This window comes from Heterodontus francisci, chromosome 6 (assembly GCF_036365525.1).
Source record: "Heterodontus francisci isolate sHetFra1 chromosome 6, sHetFra1.hap1, whole genome shotgun sequence".
Lineage (NCBI taxonomy): Eukaryota > Metazoa > Chordata > Chondrichthyes > Heterodontiformes > Heterodontidae > Heterodontus > Heterodontus francisci.
Window position 1 is genome coordinate 85,733,351 of NC_090376.1, and position 22,965 is coordinate 85,756,315.

At 41.3% G+C, this 22,965-nt stretch overlaps 1 protein-coding gene across 4 annotated transcripts in view; it reads left to right on the plus strand.

Moving 5' to 3' along the window:
- fat3a (FAT atypical cadherin 3a) overlaps positions 1-22,965 on the plus strand; it is an 874,448-nt gene that overhangs the window by 657,457 nt on the left and 194,026 nt on the right. For all 4 annotated transcript variants that reach the window (XM_068033985.1, XM_068033988.1, XM_068033986.1 and 1 more), the window contains 2 exons: positions 6,972-7,111; positions 18,726-19,001. In XM_068033985.1, coding sequence (XP_067890086.1) covers positions 6,972-7,111; positions 18,726-19,001 — 416 coding nt within the window. The remainder of the gene's footprint in view (positions 1-6,971; positions 7,112-18,725; positions 19,002-22,965) is intronic.

The window sequence follows — 22,965 nt, forward strand, 5'->3', positions numbered from 1 at the left end:
AGCATGCATCACAAACAAACTTTATGAAAGTTTTTCTTGAAATGGGTATTTCAGAACATGCTGGCTTTTCCAACTGAAGGTCTTAGTTTGTCCACAGTGTGTTACAATATGTGCATTGATTAGCCAACAATAATTACAATCTGAAGGAATGAAACTCCATACTTGTAAAAGTTCATTTTCATTGTCAAAGAGGTTGTTTGGCAATAATTTAATATGTCATGCTGTTAAAAATTCCCTTGTACTTTAATGCAATGATTCTCAAACTGTGGTCTGAGGACCCTATGGGTTCTCAGAGACTTTCCAGAGAGTCCACAAAATAATCTCTCTCTAGCAGGTGAGAGCAAGAGAGAGAAAACACAAGGGGGACAAAGAGAAGGAATAGAAGGAAAGCCGCCCACATTGTATAAACTAATGGTAGTTAGTGTTAGTACCACACGAGTAGCTGACAAGATGTCCACCCTCGAAGGTCCCAAATACTCACCTGCCTTTGCAGTGATGGATGCTTCATTTACCATGGTTTTCAGTGATGAGTCCTGCAAATACGTTTGGTAGGAGGGGAGGTGGGAGGTCAGCTGCTGCTCTCAGTCTAGGGTGCATTCAATTTGGCCTCATGCAGTGAGCAAGTGCTGCTATGAGTTCTGATGAAAAGTCACAGACCTGAAACGTTAACTCTGTTTCTCTTTCCACAGATGCTGCCAGACCTGCTGTGTATTTCCAGCAATTTCTATTTTTATTTCAAATTCCCAGTATTTTGCTTTTATTCTATTATATTGCTGCCTGGCCCACTGAGTATTTCCAGCATTTTCTGTTTATATTACTCTCTGGTTGATTTGATTTTTGTAATCATGGAAAAGCTGTCAGCTTGACTTAATTAAATCTTCCATCAGATTACAATAATGTAAATTCCTTGCATGAGTAATTAACACTGAGAAGCTGGACTGTGATTGCACAGGTCTGTAAAATATTCCTGAGAATGGAACGCTTTTGTGGCCGGTATGCAATGTGCGGTAGCATATTAGCAGCACTGGAGCTAGACATCAGCCCTTGAAGGAACAGGTAAGGCAAGTAAGGTGAGCTTCAGCAGGGCTTGAATGAAACAAGTCAGCACTGCAACTAAGTTCAGATTGGGAGGATGCTGTGCTGCTTGGTGCCCAATATCCGGATCTTTGATCCTCAGGTATTTGGGCCAAGTGCGCGACAGGGAATGAGCAGTTGGAAAGGATTTGAGGCAATGGTGAGTGTTGAGTTTTTCAGCATGTAGTGAGGTGGATTGCAGCCCTTCTCCATTTGTAAAGCAGTGTTTAATCATCAGTGGCTTCCACAGTAAGTCACATATTTAAATCAACATGAGTGACTTATTCCTCATGCATAAAATTCACAGGTCTCTCAGTTTCATCATTTTATAACTTTATCCCCCTTCCGCATGTAGATATTGCTTTATTGATTTCCATCTGTAAAGTTTCCATGTAGAACCTTTCTTGGGGAGGGATTATTGTGCTTTTACGATTCCACATACAAGGAGGTATATCCAAGCAAGCAAAACACTGTGGATGCTCGATAAAATGTGTGTTGTAGTACAGGCGGCCAGTGGATTCTTTTATAACAAGGGAGGATGAGGCCTTAGAAACGAAAAGATTGAGAGCCCTCAGTATGAGGGTTATGACGTGTATGCCATTTTTCCAATTTCCATACCATCCAATGTTATAATAAAAACAGAAAATGCTAGAAATATTCAGAAGGTCTGGCAGCATCTGTAGAGAGAGAAACCGAGTTAGCATTTTCAGGTCGATAACCTTTCATCGGAGCTGACATCCATCCTGTGATTTGTCTGAATACAGTGCATTTGAGACTCAAATTTGGGCTAGTTCTGTGTCTTAGAATCTTACTGGAAACTGGTTTGAGGCTCATTTCAAAGACTTCCTTACAACCAGCAGACTTTCATTCTATTAATCTGTTGAATTCGAGCCCATGTCCCAGAAGTAAAAGGCCTTTCTCTAATCCATATATGAACTAGTTCCTCAATCTTAAAATTATAACTGTAAGGTGATTTAAAATAGATGATCACGAAGGTGCAAAACTTGGCTCAATGGTAGTACTCTCACTTCTGAGTCAGAAGGTTGTCAGTTGACTCAACACTCCAGAAACATGAGCACATAATTTCAGCTGACATTTCAATGTTGGAATGCAACAATGACAGAGTTGCCATCTTTCAGATACAATGTTAAACATAGGCCCTATGTGCCTTCTCAAGTGGACATAAAAGATCCTAAAGCCCTATTCAAAGAGCATGGGAATTCTTGCAGGTTTCCTCAACAAAATTTATCCCTCAACCAACATCAGTAAAACAGATGATTTGGTCATTTAACTCATTGCTGTTTGTGGGACCTTGCAGTGCATAAATGACTGCATGTCTCCTTACATGACAATAATGATGGCATATTTATTTATACAGCACTGAAACAGGCCCTTCAGCCCACTGAGTCTGTGCTGACCAACAACCATCCATTTATACTAATCCTACATTAACCCCATATTCTCTACCACATCCCCACCATTCTCCTACCACCTACCTACACTAGGGGCAATTTACAACAGCCAATTTACCTATCAACCTGAAAGTCTTTGGCTGTGGGAGGAAACCAGAGCGCCCGGCGGAAACCCACACAGACACAGGGAGAACTTGCAAACTCCGCACAGGCAGTACCCAGAACTGAACCCGGGTCGCTGGAGCTGTGAGGCTGCGGTGCTAACCACTGCGCCACTGTGCCGCCCATATCAAAAGTAATTCATTGGTTATGAAATAGTTTAGGACATCTTAAGAACTTAAAATGCACAATATGGGCTGGAATTAATGGGCTTCCCAGAAGTCGGGTTGGGGTGGGAGGGGCTTGGTGGAGATGGGGGAGCCTATAGAATTGCGATGGGATGCGGAGGGCCCGTCGCCTTCCCATCGCACCGCAATTAAGTCAGGGGCAACGACGGCCTTCCCGCCCAGAGGCCAACTGAAGCCCTTAAGAGGCCTATTATCAGCCACTTAAGGACCCCCCCCCCACTGCCCTGGAATTAAGGGGTGGGCCTCTGCCACACGAGGAGGTCGCCCAGTAAAACGAGGAGCCCTCCTCTATTGGCAATCTGTGGCCCATTCGAGGTCTCCCAGTGGAAAGCAACCCACCTCCCAGAACCCCTCCCCCCTTGCACAGTGCACACTCTCCCTTCCCCCATTACTTAGACCTGCTGGACTGGCCCCAGCAACCCCGCCTCACTTAACTTGGGTCCGGGTCTCCAGCGATGGACCTGGTTCCAAGGCATCCTGCGGTACCAGCAGTGATCATTGCTCCCGGTGGCACTGCCTACACTATTGAGCTGCCGGCCCTCTGATTGTCCGACAGCTCTTGGAGGCGGGATCCCTGTCTTTAAAGGGACAGGAATCCTGGTGCTGGGCAGTTAATTGCCTGGGCGCCATTAAGTAGAGCTGGGTATGGCTCTGAATGGCCAAGGGGGGATTCCCACCGCCTTTCGGCCTGCGCCAGGAGCCCCATTGGCTCCACTAAATCCAGCCCAATTGCACCTTTCTTTTTTTGCAAGACAATGGCTAATTCTATGATCCCTTGCTCTAAACAGGGAGCCTTACTTGCCAGGAGTGTAGGATCACGGAATTAGACCTGCAACCTACATACTGACTTAAAAAAAAATTAGAGGATTTGTTTTATTTTGAGATAGTTTTCTGTGTATGCTTTTCCCATATGTCTTTGCTTTAATTTTTCCCTTTTTTCCTTCCTCTTCCAGATTAGATAGCTCATAGCTGAGAGGATGATTGCAGATATGTTGTCACTATAGCCCCATGTAGCCATTTTACAGGAGGTGCTACTAACCATTCAGAAGGGATAGACCCTTCTAATTTTCCTTCCCTCCTACAGAGAGATAGTGCATCTGTGTCTTTCTAATCAAGCTTGCTCAGATTTGGAATTGGGTGGAAAGAGTCTCAAATCTGCTCTGTGATGTTAAATGATAACGCTCAGTACTGCCCCATAAAGTCCTAATTTGAAAAGAAATCAAAGTATTATAACACACAAAATGTCCTTACTTGACACAAATGAAGTGTTACCAGTTTGTGATTTGCTCCAACATGGTGCAGTTAAGTCATTATAGATTTAATTGGATGAAATACATCCTTTTGAAACATCTGTGTGTGCTTATATGACTAATGAAATGATGTAGATACTTGGCTGTAGATGACTTGAGGACAGGATTCCTGAAAGCAGCTCAGTCACTGTGCATTTCCATTTACATAGTATGCATAATTTATCTGCAAGATGAAGATTCTACTGAGGTTTCGGAAGTGCCATTGCTGTTCAAAATCTGCATAATGATGTGTGTCAGTTTCTTTCCCCTACAACACACCCGCCTGCTCCCCACCATCAACCTACTCTCAGCAGAGTCTCAAATAAAAGAACCTTACTTCCAGTTATTAATGGTCTTCATATGACTTTGTTAATTCTTGTTTTTTGAAGCAAGTAATCAATGGAATTTCATACCTGTAAGGGACATGATAGCTGATTAGCTGCAATGTTTATATTTATGTTATTCTTTTCTAGCAAATGCGCCTTTTCAGTTTAATGTTGCTTTAATCAAAGATCATGAATGATGTTTCAAATTGAAATCACCACATGCAACAGAACTGTAAGGCACTATATTATTTGTGACAGATTAGCATAAATTAACTGACATCTAGCAATACCTTATAATATTGTAATTAGATTTTTCTTTAGTTCGTATTTACTTTGTGACTTTTATATTATGGTTTACTGTACTTTCAAATTTAAATTTATTTTTAATTTTTAACTACAGTTAATCAGTTTCTTGAAAAATTAATCTCAGTTATATTTTTATTACAAAGAGCTTTATTTCGAAATGTCAAGTTGAGGTTATAATGGCCATATTCAACTCTCTTTGCCCCCCACCCCCGAAACACAGCAACCCCTCCTCCCCCAATATGGATATGGCTCAGCAAGTTCATTCAATCAATAGCAAAACTATATCCAGTTGAAGAAGATCCCAGGATCAAGTCCCTGGCATGTACATCTCAGTTAGGGAGCAGTAAGAGCATTACTGTTGGCTTCAATGCTCCTGGCTCAGAGGAAATTGCTATCTAGCAGTCCCCACGGAAAGGTCATACGTGAATATTTGGTTAGAACAGGACTGGGCTTTGTGATGTGAGTTGTTGGCTAGCCTGCTGGCATTCACTGAATAATGAGGACTGAGTAAGGCACTAGAAAGGGGAGCAAAACTGGTGGAGAAAACAATAGTTATATTTAAACAGTTGGATAGTGGAAAGCCATTGATGCATAAATTTTTAAAACTTTGAGAGGGTTATTTTTATGGAATCGAATATGTGTTTTTTGGGTTGGTTCCTGTGTGTACTTTCAAACCTAATTGGCGATTCCCAACTATATAGTGAAGGCTCTTGCAAAATTAGCTTGGCCCGTTTCTTCACTCCCAACCTGCCAGACCAAGTTGAAACTACCACCATTTTCAATGAGGAAAATGTTCCATATTTTCATATTCAACTTCTAATTAAGTATAAATCTGGATATTTAGGCGAGTCTGTGGGCTAAATTTTATCAGTGCGCTGCGCTCCAGTCCGCTGTGAGGTTGGCGACCTTCCGACATGGAAGTGCCGCTGCAGAGCCCCCACGATATTACACGCGGGGGTTCATTCAAATGGAGGGGGCAGAGCGGCCGCCCCCGATGACATAGAGGGGGCGGCCACTGCGTCCCCGACAACAGCGTCCGACGCCACCACACAGGCACCAGTGCCATTTTTAAAGGGCTTCAAGCCCTTCAGGATATATTAAAGGTGCCAGTATGAGTAACAAATTGAATAAACTTTTAATTTTACATTGAATCCCCTCTCCCACACCCTCCCCCCACTGAGTCCTAAACACATAAATTGACCTATCCCCCCAAAACACGCTTTATAAAATTCTGAACTTCCCCCCCCCCCCCCGAACTTCAGTATCTTTGACCCTCAATCCCTTCCCACCATCCCCACAACCAATAGGAATAGTTTTCCCCACTCCCGCCCCCCCACCCTGATAATTTTATTCCTCCCCCCTCCCAGCCCCTCAGCATCATGGGTCGAGACGGGCCGCCCCCACCAGCATTTTACTGGCCTCCCCGCCATGACCCACGGCGTCGAGGGGTTGATAAAATTTAGCCCTATGTTTCACTACATGGTACAATATGCATATGTTTTTGCGTAACAAAGGTTGCTGGTAAAAATCTACATTTACATTGCTCTGACAGTACTCCCTTATATCCAATCCAGAGCACTAGAGAAATTATTTTCGTATAATCACACTTTAGTCTGTTTCAGTTTATATATTTCTTGACTCTTTTTGTCTTGGATATGAAGATATGAAATGCATTTTAAACTGCTGATAAAACATGCACTGAATCTATTGCTCTAAAGAAAAAGTAAACTATTGAAATTGAAATTTACTAACTTAATGTTGCATTAATGTCTCTATGTTAGTGCCCTTACCGGTAAATTATGAAGGTTCCTGTCTCTTTGGAAGAGATTGACAACTTATGCTGGTGTAACTGTAACATGCTTGGCATAGTGTTTCAATTATTTGTCGCTGCTTTGTTTATCTAAAAGACAGTATCCCTTTTTCTTTATCTACCTAGTCTATAATTGAATGTGGTCAAGAATCTGTAACTCTGAAATATTCTGACAGTTTAAGTAAAAAAAATCCATAATTTGTTTGAACCACAACAGAACTCAGTAGTGGTTGTTGTGATTCTAATGTCATCTTTTCTGGCATTTGCTCTGTGAATGGTGAACATAGTAAGATTTGGATTTTTAAAACTAAAAAAAGGCTGGGGGTGCAAGGGATACTGCCTCTTTCAATATGTTATCTTGAGATTACAATGACTGTATGGTATTTATATTATATTGTACTTTACAGGTGGAAATTATGAAAACACATTTGAATTAGAGAAGGGTGTTGGCACAATTGTTATCGCAAAGCCACTGGATACTGAGCATAGGGCCACATATAATATGACTGTGGAAGTCACAGATGGGACTAACTCAGCTGCCACACAGGTAAAGCAGATAGAGTATATGAAGTCAATGTACATTACAAATATGATCATTATATTTGCCGTAATGATTTACCTTTTTAAATAATAAGATTAATAGGCAATATAATGTTTAGCAATGAGGAAGGGCCATCACATTGTTTGGTTCTGAGATCACAGAAAATGCTGTCAGATTAGCTGATTTGGAATTTCATGTACACATCACTAACAGAACTGTAAGTGTTTCACTTCCATTTCACAAATGAGGAAGAATCTTTTTTTCTTAGGGATCAGCAACCTTAATAACAAGAAGAGACATTTTTAAAATTTAGACAAAAATACAATATCTTCAGAACCGCAGTGCTGTTTCTCAAATGCCAATAATAATGAAAAACAGGACAAAGACACATTTCAACAACATTTTAAAGCTTTTTACAAAAAAGTTGTGAATTGAATGATACTTACAATGTTAATAAATGTTTAAAAAAAGCAACAAGCCATTTAATTACCATTAAAAAGGATTTGATCAATCAAGATCGGGAGCCACATGTGAGTCCTTATTGAACCACATGCAATCCCGGAGCCGTAGGTTGCAGACACCTGTCATAGACTGACCACTTTTTCCATTCTTGTTGTTTCCTAGCTGCTTATTGAACCAATCTACTTTGTATTTGCATGGATATATATATAAGATGAAATATATGAAATATAAATGGGTGGCATATATGCATAACATTTGGCAAAAGGTGAGGAAATCTCCACTGATGGCACTTTAAAAAGTCAAGTATGCCAGGCCAGTGGTTATAATACTAGATTAACAACTCAAAGATTGTGACAGCAAATCCCACTATGGCAAGTTGTGAAACGAATTCAGTAAATACAGCACCAGAAAACTCTCCCAAAACCAAGGAAAACCTGTCAGAATGATGGCCAGCCCTTGGAATTCCAGCAAATTAATCACCGAGTTGTGACATAAATGGCTCATTGTTTGAGCTTTTGGGTCAGAAAGTGACTCATTTCCTTGCCATTGAGTATCTTCCTCTCTGGAAATTACATTCTTTAAGGACCAAGGGATTTTCTTCAAAGCTAGTCTGTAATTCTATTTTCTATTTCATGCGATCAAAAACTACCGAATGAAAATTAGGAGAGCCAGCACAGTCACACACCTTTGCCCTTTCTCCATAGCCCTACAAATTGTTCCATTTCAAGTATATCTCCAATTCCCTTTTGAAAGTTACTTTGAATCTCTTCCATCACCCTTTCAGGAGTGTGTTCCAGATCTTACAACTCGCCACATGCAATAAAATCTCCCCATCTTTCCCTTGTCTCTTTTGCCAGTTCTCTGAAATCTCTGTCTTCTGGATTTCAACCCTCCTGCCAATGGAAACAGTATCCAAGTCATTCCTTCGTGAAGAAACTAAACTATTGCTTTCTAAACTATTTCACGTTGAATATTTGTGTAAATTCTGTTTTCCATGATCTTCTAAGGTTAAATAAAATGAAAGGATTGTAAATTGTACTTTGAGAAGGGCGAAAGGCACTCAGCTAGAAATTCTAAGGTTGGATAATTGAAGCACCACTGATGTTGGCTCTGTGGTGTTCCTGCTCTGAGCAGAATGCTGTGCTGTTTTGGGCATGAAATATGTGTCACATAATTAAATGGCTGTGACAAAACATACTCAGGAATCTTTGGACCTGAGTGGAATAGTATGTGTTCCAGTAATGTTTACAAAGATTAATTAAATATTAGGTCCCGATAACAGTCAACATGGGGCTGGCAGATCCATATTGCACTGCTAACCTTCACATTATTACTTGACCAGGGGCAATTGAAATGCACACACAGAATTCCTGTCATTGGCTTCTAAATGCTGGGACTGTCTGCAGTATTCTAGCATTATACACATTACAAATTGCAGTTAAAATTGAACTGCTTGAGAATGTTTGGCTGCAAGTTTAATCACAGTTTATGATGATCTCAGCCAGGATGGTGAAAGGGGCATTATAATTGGTCTCAGTGCTGCTTGTAGTTTATTGAGAATTACATGGTGCATTTTGTCCACTTAAGGCTACCATGCACACATAAACCAGCAGAGGGAATATGGAATAATAATAAAAAGAAATCCATGTTTTAAAAGCATGTGCAGCAGTTCTGTCTTTTACTAACTCTAGCTGAATCTTACTGTTCTTCCCAAGAACATCACACTGCTAGGTTAGGGAAGGCAAAATCAGTTGGGATTCCCAAGTCGAATGGTTCTTGAGGGCAGGACCAGATTTTTTTGGGATGCTTCCCATTTCTCTCAAGACTCACTGTGTTGACTTCTACTCTATGTGACAGAGTTCAAGTAGGGAGGGACTTTTGCACACCCCTATATGACATCACAGTAACTCCGAACAGTTTGTTGGATCAAGGTTCAAAACTTATGCATAGCGGGCTCTCTGCGACCTTCCTGCTACCAAGAGGGAAGCTAGCAGTGCCTGGCCACAAAATCCCTGCAGTTCTGCAGCAGGACAGCCACTGCAGCTCCAGAAAAGGTGGCTGGGCATTTAATATGGCAGTAAAACCCAAAGACCAAGGAATTAGCAGACTTGTAGGCCTCGCCGAAGACCAGGTCTGACATAGGTATTTTGGCCTAATGACCATTTTTCATATCTAAACCCAGATAGTGGGATGGATTTCCTTCTACTATCCCACCTGAAACTGAATGGGAAACTGAAGGATGAGGGGAGAACATCTCAGTGCCCCAACTTCAGTTTCCCTCCCTCTGCCAAGACTGCCACTTTCTGCCCTTTCCCCACCTGATACATGCAAATATGTGGAGTGGGGCCTAGGTCCCTCTCTGAGCTCATCTTGTCCATGAGTTCCACCTCCTGTAACCCTCAATCGTATTCCCACTAAACTGCTGATCACCCAGCATCCCCTCCTGGTCCCCACGTTAGCCTATATTTTTCACCGTTCTCTCTCTTCAGATGTTGTCCCTCTTTCCTTTAAATCTGCCGTCATCACTCCTCTCCTAAAAAAAAACTAACTTTGACCCCACCATCCTTGCAAACCACTGTCCCATCTCCAACATCTCTTTTCTCTCCAAAGTCCTTGAACGTGTTGTCACCTCCCAAATCTGTTCCCATCTTTCCCAGAACTCCATGTTTGAATTCATCCAATCAGGTTTCTGCTCCTGCCACAGTAATGAAGCAGCTCAAATCAAAGTCACAAATGACATCCTATGTAACTGTGACAAAGGTAAACTTTCCCTCCTCATCCTTCTCAGTCCTGTCTGCAGCCTTTGGCATGGTTGACTACACCATCCTCCTCCAATGCCTCTCCACTTAAATGCAGCTGGATGGGAGTGCACCCACCTGGTTCCATTCTTCTCTATCTAATTGTAGCCAGAGAATCACATTTATTTTTTATTTATTTATTTATTTAGAGATACAGCACTGAAACAGGTCCTTCAGCCCACCGAGTCTGTGCCGACCAACAACCACCCATTTATACTGACCCTACAGTAATCCTATATTCCCTACCACCTACCTACACTAGGGGCAATTTACAATGGCCAATTTACCTATCACGTGCAAGTCTTTGGCAGTGGGAGGAAACCGGAGCACCCGGCGAAAAACCACGCGGTCACAGGGAGAACTTGCAAACTCCGCACAGGCAGTACCCAGAATTGAACCCAGGTCCCTAGAGCTGTGAGGCTGCGGTGCTAACCACTGCGCCACTGTGCCGCCCTGTAATGGCTTCTCTTCCTGTCCCCTCACCGTTACCTCTGGTGTCCCCCAAGGATCTAACATTGGTGCCCTCCTATTTCTCGTCTACATGTTGCCCCTCGGCGACATCATCCAAAACATGCCGTTAGTTTTGACACATATGCTGACGACACTCAGCTCTTCCTCAACACCACTTCTCTTGACTCCTGCACTGTTGCTAAAGTATGACTGCTTATCCGACATCCAGTACTAGGTGAGCAGAAATCTCCTCCACTTACATATTGGGAAGACTGAAGCCATTGTTTTCAGTCCCTGCTCCAAACTCTGTTCTGTAGTTACCAACTCCATCGCTTTTCCTGGAAACAGTCTGAGATTAAGCCAGTCTGTTCACAACCTTGCTGTTACATTTGACCCCATGTTGCACTTCTGACCTCATATTCGTGCTATCACTGAGACTGCCTATTTCCACCTCTAACATTGCCTGACTTTTCCCCTGTCTCAGCTCATCTGCTGCTGAAACCCTCCTTCATGCCTTTGTTACCTCCAGACTTGACTATTCCGGCTGGTCTCCCACATTCTAGTCTCCATGAACTTGAGGTCATCCAAAACTATGCTGTCCATGTCTTAACCCGCACTAAGTCCCATTCCCTGATCATCCCTGTGCTCGTGTGCTCGCTGACCTACATTGGCTACTGGCCAAGATTCTCATCCTCAAATCCTCCCGTGGCCTTGCCCCTCCTTATCTCTGTAATCTCCTCCAGCCCCACAACACTCCAAGATATCTGCACTCCTTTAATTCTGGCCTCTTATAAAGCTCTGACTTTAATCACTCCACCATTGGTGGTTATGCCTTCAGTTGCCTAGGCCCCAAGCTCTGAAATACCCTCCCTACACCTCTCCACCTCTCCCCCTTGCTTTCCTCCTTTAACACACTGTTTAAAACCTACCTCTTTGTTCATGCTTTTGGTCATTTGACCTAATATCTCTTTTTGTGTCTCAGTGTCATATTGTGTTTAATAATGCTTCTGTAAAGCGCCTTGGAATGTTTCATTACATTAAAGGTGCTATATAAATATCAGTTGTTGTTGTGGTAATGGCAGCTGCAGATGGGAACATTAGGAGTATTAACACATAATATACTTTGTGTTGAGGAAATTTTTCAGCGAGTTTATCAGCTGCTGTTTTTAATTGACTGAGTAGTACAATCAGTCAGGGACCATTTCCTTATAAAGCATTGGTTTATTTTGGTTTGTGGCATTCATCCAAATGTTACTGAAGCACTTTTTTAATATAATTACACACACCATTGAGTATTCATGAACTTCATCAAAAACCAGCTTTGGAGTTATTTCCTGAATCAGTTTCTGTGCTACTTTTTCTGTTTAATTTGTCAGTCTCCAGTTCACACGTCACATCGAAATATCTCATAGAGGTTTCAGTGATTGATTTATGAACAATTTTGGTCTACAGCATGTTCTCTAATAGACTTTGCAGACTAGCCACAGATGTGGCTATGGTTACACCATTTTATTTACATGTACCAATCTTAGAAGACACCTTACCATACACTCACGCAATACGTATCAATGTACTTTACGTGCATATTTATTTAACAAACATTTGCTACCAAGGAAATGAAGCACCCACACCAATCAAAAAATGCTCAAATGCTGCTTTTTGTCTTACTGATTTATCAACAAACACATAAAAGATTAAAGTGCACATGCATACAATATGCACATATGAGTATTGAGAACTCAGTACCTATTACTCATCTTTATTCACTAAGCAGAAATACAGTTAGCTACATCTGAATTCCCAGTTGACCTCATGTGGCTAGTGGCTGATGTATTGGACAACACTGGTCCACAGGAGCCTTTCTTTAAAAGCACTGTTGGGTGTGGGAAATAGGAAACCATTGGAAAGAGAAAGGAAAGCTGCTTCAAGGACTTTGTGCACTGAATGTTAACAATACATTTCAGGGAAGCACAAACAAAGGTTTTGAACAGAAATAAGGATGTGCAGCAGAACCACTCTTGTCTCTGAACTATTTAGTTAGATCTAGTTTCATCTATATCTTTGAATTAATTTGGGTCATAAACTATTGCCTATGAATATGGATTACCTCCAATGTAGACTAATAGTGTACATATGAATATGGATTACCTCCAATGTAGACTAATAGTGTACATATCCAGTAAATGTATATATTTTAATTTTCAAGAGCTGCCTTCTTCACAAGTATAAGATTTCAGTGAATAATATAATCTAAGCTTTAAGTCCTGACTTCTGAACTGTGATTTTGCTCTCTAACTGTCTTCTGTACTTTTCTCATCACATATATTTGGATGCAAACCTGAGATTAATATTAAAAAGAAACCCTCAAGAGACTCACTCCTGTCTAGCCTAGTTAGATTGAGCATTGCATCCTATATCCTATAGTCTTACAGCAATAACTGGCTTTTTTTATAGTACTGTTATGACCAGGTGAGAAAGGGGTCTAGGTGTTCCCTCTCAGCCTTTGCCTGGTTTAACCATAACAGGGTTTAATTTTTAAAACACCATGTTTTCAGCTCCCCCTCAGTGTATCCTTGTTCACTGCTCTCCAATTGCAAGGCAAAGAAATCAACCAGACAGGTTTTCTTAGATTGAAACAAGAAAGGTGGAAGTTTATTAACCTTAAAACTCTAATTTGGTAAAAACGACTACGAATACGCGATGCGACCGCGTTAGCATGCATACGCGATAAACAAATGCAGGTAGAGACAGAAAATTAGAAGGAATAAAGGGGAAAAGTTTGAAGCAGTATTTGGGGTTTATTTACTGTCCTTTGAGTTTGATGTAGAGTCTTTGATTGCAGTTAAACCTTGCCGTTTTGTTGGGGCCCAGTGGACACTTTCAAACTTGTTTCGATGTAGGAGTCTTCTCTCTTGAGGTTTAAGTGTCTCAGTGGATCTGGAAATTCATGAGAGAGAGAGAGCCAGGCAGGAGAGAGGCTCTTTCTTCAAGTTCAGTTGCAGTCTGACCCAAACTGTTCGGTGAGCAGTTCAAAACTAAACCTGGGCCAGCAGGTTAGTCATGTGACTAGTTGTTTTTTAACAAACTCTCCTGAGTTTTTTTGTGGATTCCTTTCATCTTAGTAAACACCCACAGTCAGCAGGGTGGGGGGAGGGGGCGGCGTTGGAATGCTGGCTTGTTCCAAATTCAGTGTCTGGTGATCAAAATCCATTTGGGTTAATTGGATCAGGGAGCAGTTCTATTGTCTCTCCAGGCAACTGTTTCTTAGTATGCAAAATGTTTATTAGACAAGTGGACACAAAATCATAACATGCTGGTAGAAACCATGAAAAGATTACTGGAGATGAAAAATCATTGCAGAGTTAGCCCTAACCATGCTAAATGAAAAATATAATAATGCAGTAAAACCTTCACAATTTTATGCTTTCAGATTTCCCCAGTGATAAAGTAAAACTTTGTCATTTCTTATTACTAAAATTTCAGGTATGATTAGCAGTTATAACTAACTGGAAGCCTTTTATACCTTATAAAATGACTTTCACTGTATTGCTCATTTTAAGGGAAATACAATTGCTCTGTTCTTTGACCCCCCCCCCCCCCACAATAAATTGTCAGTATAAGACATTTGAGCCTATCCTGAGTAGCATACTAAAAACCTGATATATTCAGCATTTCTTTGTTCTTTGTGACCTTTGTCAATATCTTAGAGCTTGTTCATGATCTTTGAAGTCATACTGTTAATGTTGTTTTGTGATTGAACTCCCTAATGAGAACATGTTTTCCATACTGAAATGAAAAATCTAAAATTTTGATGCACTTTCCAAACACCATAATACTGTTATAGATGTTGTCATTGAGAAAGACTTTGAATGACTAATACCATTGCTTCAGAATGTTGCTATTTATGTTTTACACATTTATCTTATTACATTTTTATATTGTCTATGTTTGATTTTTCCAATACATTGCATATTTTTAAAAGTAGTTATTTTGTAACGGATTCTGAAAGTATGTAAAATTCTGGAAAAAGAAGCTTTTCTTTGGTTCATTCACATAAAATATAGCAATTTATGTAATTCAAACTATGAAACAAGACACTTCCTTCCATTTTTATAAGTCACTGGTACTTTTATTACAAGATATGAATTACTACCCTTTACTAAGAACATAAGAAATAGGAGCAGGTGTAGTCTGTACACCCCCTCGAGCTTGCTTGTCATTCAATACGATCATGGCTGATTTGCCTTAACTTCACTTTCCCGCTGGCTGCCCATATCCCATGATTTGCTGATAGACCAAAAATCTGTCTATTTCAGCCTTAAATATACTCAACAATAGAGCATCCACAACCCTCTGGGGTCGATAGTCCCAACGATTTACAATCCTTTGAGTGAAGGAATATCTCCTCACCTCAATCCTAAATGATCGACCCCTTATCCTAAGATTGTGGCCCTATGTTCTGGATTCCCCAGCCAGAGGAAACAACCACCTCGTGTCTACCCTGTCAAGCCTCTTCAGAATCTTGTATGCTTCAATGAGACCACCTCTCATTCTTCCAAACTCCAGAGAGTATCGGGCCAATTTACTCGGTCTCTCATCACAGGACAACCCTCTCATCCCAAGAACTGATCTAGTGAACCTTCGCAGTACTGCCTCCAATGTAACTTTACGCTTCTTTAAATATGAAGACCAAAACTACACACGGTACGCCAGGTGTAGTCTCACAAAAGCCCTGTACAATTATAGCAAGACTTCCTTATTCTTATACTCCAATCCCCTTGCAATAAGCGCCAACATGCCATTTGCCTTCTTAATTGTTTGCTGTACCTACATGCTAACCTTCTGTGTTCTTGTACGCGCATACCTAAGTCTCGCTGAACATCAACATTTAGAAGTTTCACGCCTTTTAAAAAATATTCTGCTTTTCTATTCTTATTACCGAAGTGAATAACCTCACACTTCCCCACATTATACTCCATGTGCCCCCTTGTTGCCCACTCACTTAACCTGTCTATACCTCTTTACAGCCTCTTTGTGTTCTCCTCATAGCTTACATTCCCACCTAGCTTTGTATCATCAGTAAACTTAGAACTGGGTTACTAGGCTAGGAGATAGATCAATAGAGAAGCAGTGGCAGACATTCAAGGGGATATTTAAGAATACTCAGAATAAGTATATTCCTACCATAAAGAAAAATTCTCAGGGAAGGACCCACCATCCGTGATTAACTAAAGAAGTTAAGGAAAGCATCAAACCTAAGGAAAAAGCATATAATTGTGCAAAGATGAGTGGCAGGTCAGATGATTGGTCAGAATATCGAGAACAGCAGAGAAGGTTAATCAGGAGAAAGAAATTACAGTATGAGAGGAAGCTAGCTAGAAATGTAAAAATGGATCGCAAGAGTTTCTGCAGGTATTTAAAAAGGAAAATAGTAAGTGAGTGTTGGTCCTCTGGAGAGTGAGAATGGGGAGTTGATAGTAGATAATAAGGAAATGGCAGATGAAATTAACAAATATTTTGCTTCTATCTTCACTATAGAAGATACTAAAACATTCCAGTAATAGCTGTAAATCAGGAGGTGGAAGGAAGAGAGGGACATGGTGAAATTATAATCACCAGGGAAGCGGTACTGAGCAAACTGATGGAGCTGTGGGCTGACAAGTCCCTGGGTCCTGATGGGCTTCATCCTAGGATCCTTAAGATCAAAGATATTAAAAGAGGTGGCTAATGAGGTAGTAGATGCATTGGTGTTAATTTTTCAAAATTCGCTGGTTTCTGGAAAGGTTCCATCAGACAGGAAAATAGCAAATATAACCCCTCTATTCAAGAAGTGGGGGAGGTAGAAAACAGGTAATTCTCGCCCAGTTAGTTTGATGTCTGTCGTGGGGAAGGTTTAGAAAAGATTTTTAAGGAGGCTATAGCTGGGCACTTAGAAAAACTTAAGGTAATAGGGAATAGTCAGCATGGTTTTGTGAAAGGGAAATCATGTTTAACCAATTTATTGGAGTTCTTTGAAGGAGCAATATGTGCTGTGGATAAAGGGGAGCCCGTTGACATACTGTACTTGGATTTCCAGAAGGCATTTGACAAGGTGCCACATAAATGTTATTGTGAAAGTAGGAGCTCATGATGTAGTGGGTAACATATTAGCATGGATGGAAGATTGACTAGCTGGCAGAAAACAGACAGTATGCAAAAATGGGTCATTTTCTGATTGGCAGGATGTGATGAGTGGAGTCCTGCAGGGGTCTGTGCTGGGGCCTCAACTTTTTACAATTTATATCAATGACTTTGAAGAGGAAAGCGATGGCATGGTAGCTAAATTTGCAGATGACACAAAGATAGGTAGAAAAGTATGTTGTGAAGAAGACATAAGGATTGGGCTTGCAGACTGATATAGATAGGTTGAGTGAGTGGGGAAAAATCTGGCAGATGGAGTATAATGTGGGAAAATGTGAAGTTGTTCACTTTGGCAGGCAGAATACAAAAACAGAGTATTTCGTAAACACGGAGCGACTGCAGAATTCCAAGGTGCAGAGATATCTAGGTGTTCTACTGCATGAATCACAAAAAGTTAGTATGCAGGTACAGCAAGTAATAAAGAAGGCTAATGGAATGCTATCCTTTATTACGAGAGGTTTTGAAAATAAAAGTAAGGATGTTATGCTTCAGTTATACAGGGCATTGCTGAGAACACATCTCGAATACTGTGTGCAGTTTTGGCCTCTTTATTTAAGAAAGGATGTGAATGCATTGGAGGCAGTTCAAAGGAGGTTTACTAGATTGATACCTGGGATGAGCGGGTTGTCTTATGAGGAAAGGTTGGACAGACTGGGCTTGTTTTCACTGGAGTTTAGAAGAGTGAGAGGAGACTTGATAGAAGTATATAAGATCCTGAACGGTTTTGACAAGCTGGATGTGGAAAGGATGTTTCCTCTTGTGGGTGAGTCCAGAACAAGGGGGTACTGTTTGAAAATTAGGGGGTCGCCTTTTTAGAACAGAGGCGAGGAGAAATTTTTTCTCTCAGAGGGTTGTGCAACCTTGGAATTCTCTGCCTCAGAAGTTGGTGGAGGCGGGGTCATTAAAATTTTTAAGGCAGAGGTAGATAGATTTTTGTTAGGCAAGGGAATCAAAGGTTATCGGGTAGATGGGAGTGTCGAATTCAAGACAGAAACAGATCAGCCATGATCTTACTGAATGGCGGAGCAGGCTCGAGTGGCTGAATGGCCTACTTCTGCTTCTAATTCGTATGGTCGTATATATTACCTTTGGTCTCTTCGTCTAAGTCATTAATATAGATTGTAAATAGCTGAGGCCCAAAACTGATCTTTGCGGCACTCTGAGCAGGACAATATTTCCACATGTTCCTTGGAGAGACTGGGCATCTCAATAGAGTTTGTGTCTTCACTGCCTCTTCTCAATTCAACAGCCCTTATACCTCTCCCCATCAGTGCTGGTCTGTCTTGCAGGAATATAGCATCTATTCTGATAGAACCTCATCTCTTCATGTTGCTATAATGCAAGGGAAGCAACCAATAGACTGAAAATCATATGATATACTTCAGTTTGGAACTAGATTAGTCAGTAGGACTGTGAAATAACAGATGATTGTGGATTCAGATTCCTTTAGCAGAGGATGCTGAATAAATAAAATGGGGGACTTACTGATGTCATCTATTCATGACAGCTTTAAGACTTTTTCTGTGGTTTTTCTTTTCATTTGTTGTGACCTCAGTCATTTTTGAAAATCTGAGATTTCAAATACTGTCATTTCTTACACTTTTACTGCAGATAAATGTCCAATTATTAATATTTATGGAGCAGAAATTAAATAATTTGACTTATTCTTGAAAGCACATTGTTATAAAAATTGAGCTAAATCTCTAATTGTACCCTGTTTTGAATTACAGGTATTTATAAAAATACTTGACAGCAACGATAATGGTCCAGTATTCTCCCAGCCGAGCTATGATGTAACCATTTCTGAGGATGCTACCATATATACTGAGATTCTGCACATTAAAGCAACTGACAGGGATGAGAAAAACAAGTTGACCTACTCTATCCACAGCAGTATAGATCCTATAAGCATCCGTAAATTCCAGCTTGACCAGAGTACAGGCAAGTTGAGCATAGCTGAAAAGTTGGATCATGAAGCTCAGGCTCAGCACAGTTTGACTGTAATGGTAAGTGTTTGTTTGTTAGGTCTCTTCCAGAGTTTGCCAGTCAGAGGAATATTGCTTCACATCGAAGTGATAGCCACTTACAGCGTGCATCTTAATTCTACTTACTGTTCACCTCTTTCACTTCAAAAGTCCATCTTGGATTCTTGTTGAGAGATCAGCGAAGATTTTAGGTTGCACTATTCACCTGTGTTCATTTAGTCATCATAGGTTGATCACTATTTATACTACAAGGAACTAACTCATTGTCTTAACTGTGAATGTATGATTTGAATGAGTAAGAGAGCTTTCTGGGGTGCCCTTGTGATTTTGTGCTGAAGAATGTGATAGAGGGGAGATATTTGTTCAGAAAGCTGTACTCACCTTTGCTGCTGTGGTCAAGTTATTGAAGTAGTTCCTACATTGAGTTCAGATCCTTTGGGCCTCTACCACCTCCAACTTTAGTGTATGTTCTTCGCACTGCTGGGAAGCAGACTGTCTTTCTTTGCCCTCAGCTCTTACAATAGAGCTTCCACAGAGCCATAAGAGAATCTGGGGGCAGCCTTGCAACCCATTAGCAAGAATCTCCACCTCCCAACAATATCACTGACCAATCTGGCAGTAGTGATTGCACCCTCCACTTAAGAGGTATATTCACACTTCAAATAGATCTCTGGACACCCACTGTAAATCCCACCTGGAAAATGGGCAAGCATCAGGAATTTGGTGCAAGTGGGAATTCAGTGCAGAGGGGGAAGGAGGTGCTGCTTTTTTATTTTTATTTTATTTCCAGTAGCTGGTGAGTGTTTTTGTTTTGTCTTTAAGTTAGGAAACTGTAATCTGCTATTACTTTACTAAATTAGTAACTAATTAAATAATCAAATAAATAAATAAGGTTAGATAGATATGTCAAGGCAGGTGGTGTGCCTTATCTGCAGCATGTGGGAGTTCATGGAGAGCATGCGATCCCAGACAACAATATCTGTGGTAAATGTCTGCAGTTTGAGCAACTGTGGCTCACAGTTGTTCAGCTGGAGTCCAAGCTGCAGACATTACAGGGCATCAGGGAGGGCCAGAGTTACCTGGACACTTTATTCCAGGAGGCAGTCACACTCCTTAGGTTCAGTAGAACTTTAGAGAGTTGGTCAATGGTCAGGAATGGGAGAGTGTGACTACGAGCCAGGCAGATTATGAAAATCCAGGATGTAGTGATGGAAGATACTCAGTCCTTGACTTTGACCAACAGAAACAAGGTATTTGATAGCTGTGTGGATGAGAACAAGGACTGCAGGGTGGATGGACAAACTGAAGCGTCCGGTTGCACATAGGAACCAGTAACACAGGTAGAACTAAGAATGAGGTTCTGCGGAGGGAGTTCGAGGAACTGGGTTCTAAATTAATAAGCAGAATTTCAAGGCTAATGATCTCTGGATTGTTACCTTAGCCACATGCCAATTGGCATAGGATCAAGCAGATTAGAGAATTAAATGTGTGGCTCAAAGCATGGTGTGGGAAGAAGGAGTTTTGATTCATGGGGCACTGGCACCAGTATTGAGGAAAGAGGGAACTGTTCCGTTGGGATGGACTCCACTTAAACCAGGCTTGGATCAGCATCCTTTAAGCTAAAAGAGAGGGTGAGGGGTCAGCTGAAGGGAAATTCAGAAATCTAAAGAGAAAACTCAAGACAATAGAGTAGTGTAGCAATTTGGGTGAAAACAAGCAGAGTGGGACAGCAAAGGACAGAAAGTTTAATGGGATTGTGCATCAGTGAATAAGGCCCATACAAAAAATAGTCAAAAATAAATAAAATTAAAGGCTCTTTATCTGAATACATGAAGCATTCCTAACAAGATAGATTAACTAGCAGCATAAACAGAAATAAGTGAGGTTGATATAATCACCATTACATAGACGTGGAAATGAGGTTGATATAGAGACATGGCTGCAAGGTGACCAAGGTTGGGAAATAAATATTCCAGGGTATTTAACATTTTGAAAAGGCAGGCAGAATGGAAAAGGAGAAGGAGTAGCCCTGATAATGAAGATTTACATAAGGACAGTAGTAAGAAAGGATCTTGGCTCAGAAGATTAGGAAGTCGAATAAGATGGAGGTTAGGAATTACAATGGTCAGAAAATGCTGCTGGGGTAGTTTATAACAGTTGTTATACTGTTGGACAGAACATTAAGCATGAAATAATTGAAGCTTGTAGCAAAGGCACTGTAATAATCATGGAGGACTTTAATCTTCATCTAGACTGTACATATCAAATTTGCAAATGTAGTCTGGAAGATGAGTTTGTAGAATACTTTTGTGACAGTTTCCTAGACTAATACATTGTTTTCCCTGGCTGGGGAATCTAGTACATGGGGCACAGGAAAGGGATCAATCATTTAGGACTGAGATGAGGAGAGATTTCTTCACTAAAAGGTTGTGACTCTTTGGAATTCTCTACCTCGGATGGTTGTAGATAGTCCATCATTGACATATTCAAGGCTGAGATAGATAGATTTTTGGGGTCGCAGGGAATCAAGGGATATAGGCAGTGAGCAGAATGGTGCAGTTGAGGTCAGCCATGATCTTTTGAATACTTTTGGAACCAAGGCCGGAATCTTATGCTCCCCAAATGAGCTGGCTGGTGGCAGGGATGGGTGAGGGTGGGGAGGGGGGGCTGGGCGGCGTAAATTTGTGTGGAAGGTGGGGGGGGGGTGGTGCGAGTCACAACCCCCTCCCTCCCCCGCTGCAATTTTACGCAGGGGGACAGCAGCGAGAAATGACCCACCTGCCCCAGGCCAATCTACTGGCACTTAAGGGCCAATACCTGCCACCGCGAGTATTTTACCCTTGGCGGCCAGACAGCAGAGGCCTCAAAAACCCCGCCTGGGAAAACCAGGCGGCCTTCTTGCTGGCTGGTGGGGGACCCTCAGATCGGGCACGCTGTGTGCCACGGAGGGCCACCCCCGAAGCCTCAACTGCCCCCAACGCACAACATCCCCTCCCCCAACCGACGCCCCTAGCCTCCCTGGGGCCTGACCAATTGTCCCCGGCAAGACCCTAAAAGCTTACCTTAGTTCTAGGGCCATCCTTCATCTTGCTTGTGATGGTTGGGTATAGTCTCAGCAGTGCTCACCTCTCCCGGTGGCGCTGCTGGGACTAAGAGCTGCCGACCCGCTGACTGGCCGGCAGCTCCATTAGGCGGGACTTCCTGCCGAAGACTAATTAAAGGCCTGGGTAGCGAAAAATCCCAGTCTCGTTCCCGAGGCCCGGCGGAGATGAGCTCACCACCAACCTCTCGGCTGGGGGATGGGGCCTCCCGTCTAATGCAAAATTCCGGCCCAAGTCTTGTTCCTGCTGGAATTCAGCCATAATTAATATTTGTTCTCCACAGAAGTAGTCATGTGCCCTGTAACCACTCACTAAGTTGTTACCTATTACAACTACAGACAGTACACATCTACTGAATTGTTGCACAAAAACATACTATTTATTTTCACTCAAATAATTAAATGTCCACAGATGAATTATAAGTAATTACTCCACAAGGTTTTTACAATCAGGTTCAACATTATTTAATTTATATCACAACTCTTCTGCAAGTAAAATAATGTAAAAATGGTCAAAGGGAGGATGAGAAATGCTTCTCTATCAAATATAGAGATTAGCATAATTTATTGTTTAAATATTCTATCCCTTTTTTTAATAAATCTAGACATAAAATAGCTTTGAGCCAAAATTCCAGACACATTAAAGCATGCAGCTAAGAGCATGAATTACTGCCTTGACGGGATGCATCAGTTAAACAGTTCTTGCAGTTTTGTGTTTTTTTTCCATTAAGAAACATTCGAGCAAGCTTTAAAGAAACTGACATTTATCCTGAGTAGAATTTTGTGTTGTTTTAACAAAGTGAGCTGATTTTCTACTATTCATCCCATTGTGCTGCACATATTAGTGAATTGTAAACAAAAATATCATTAGAATGGCAGAGGAAA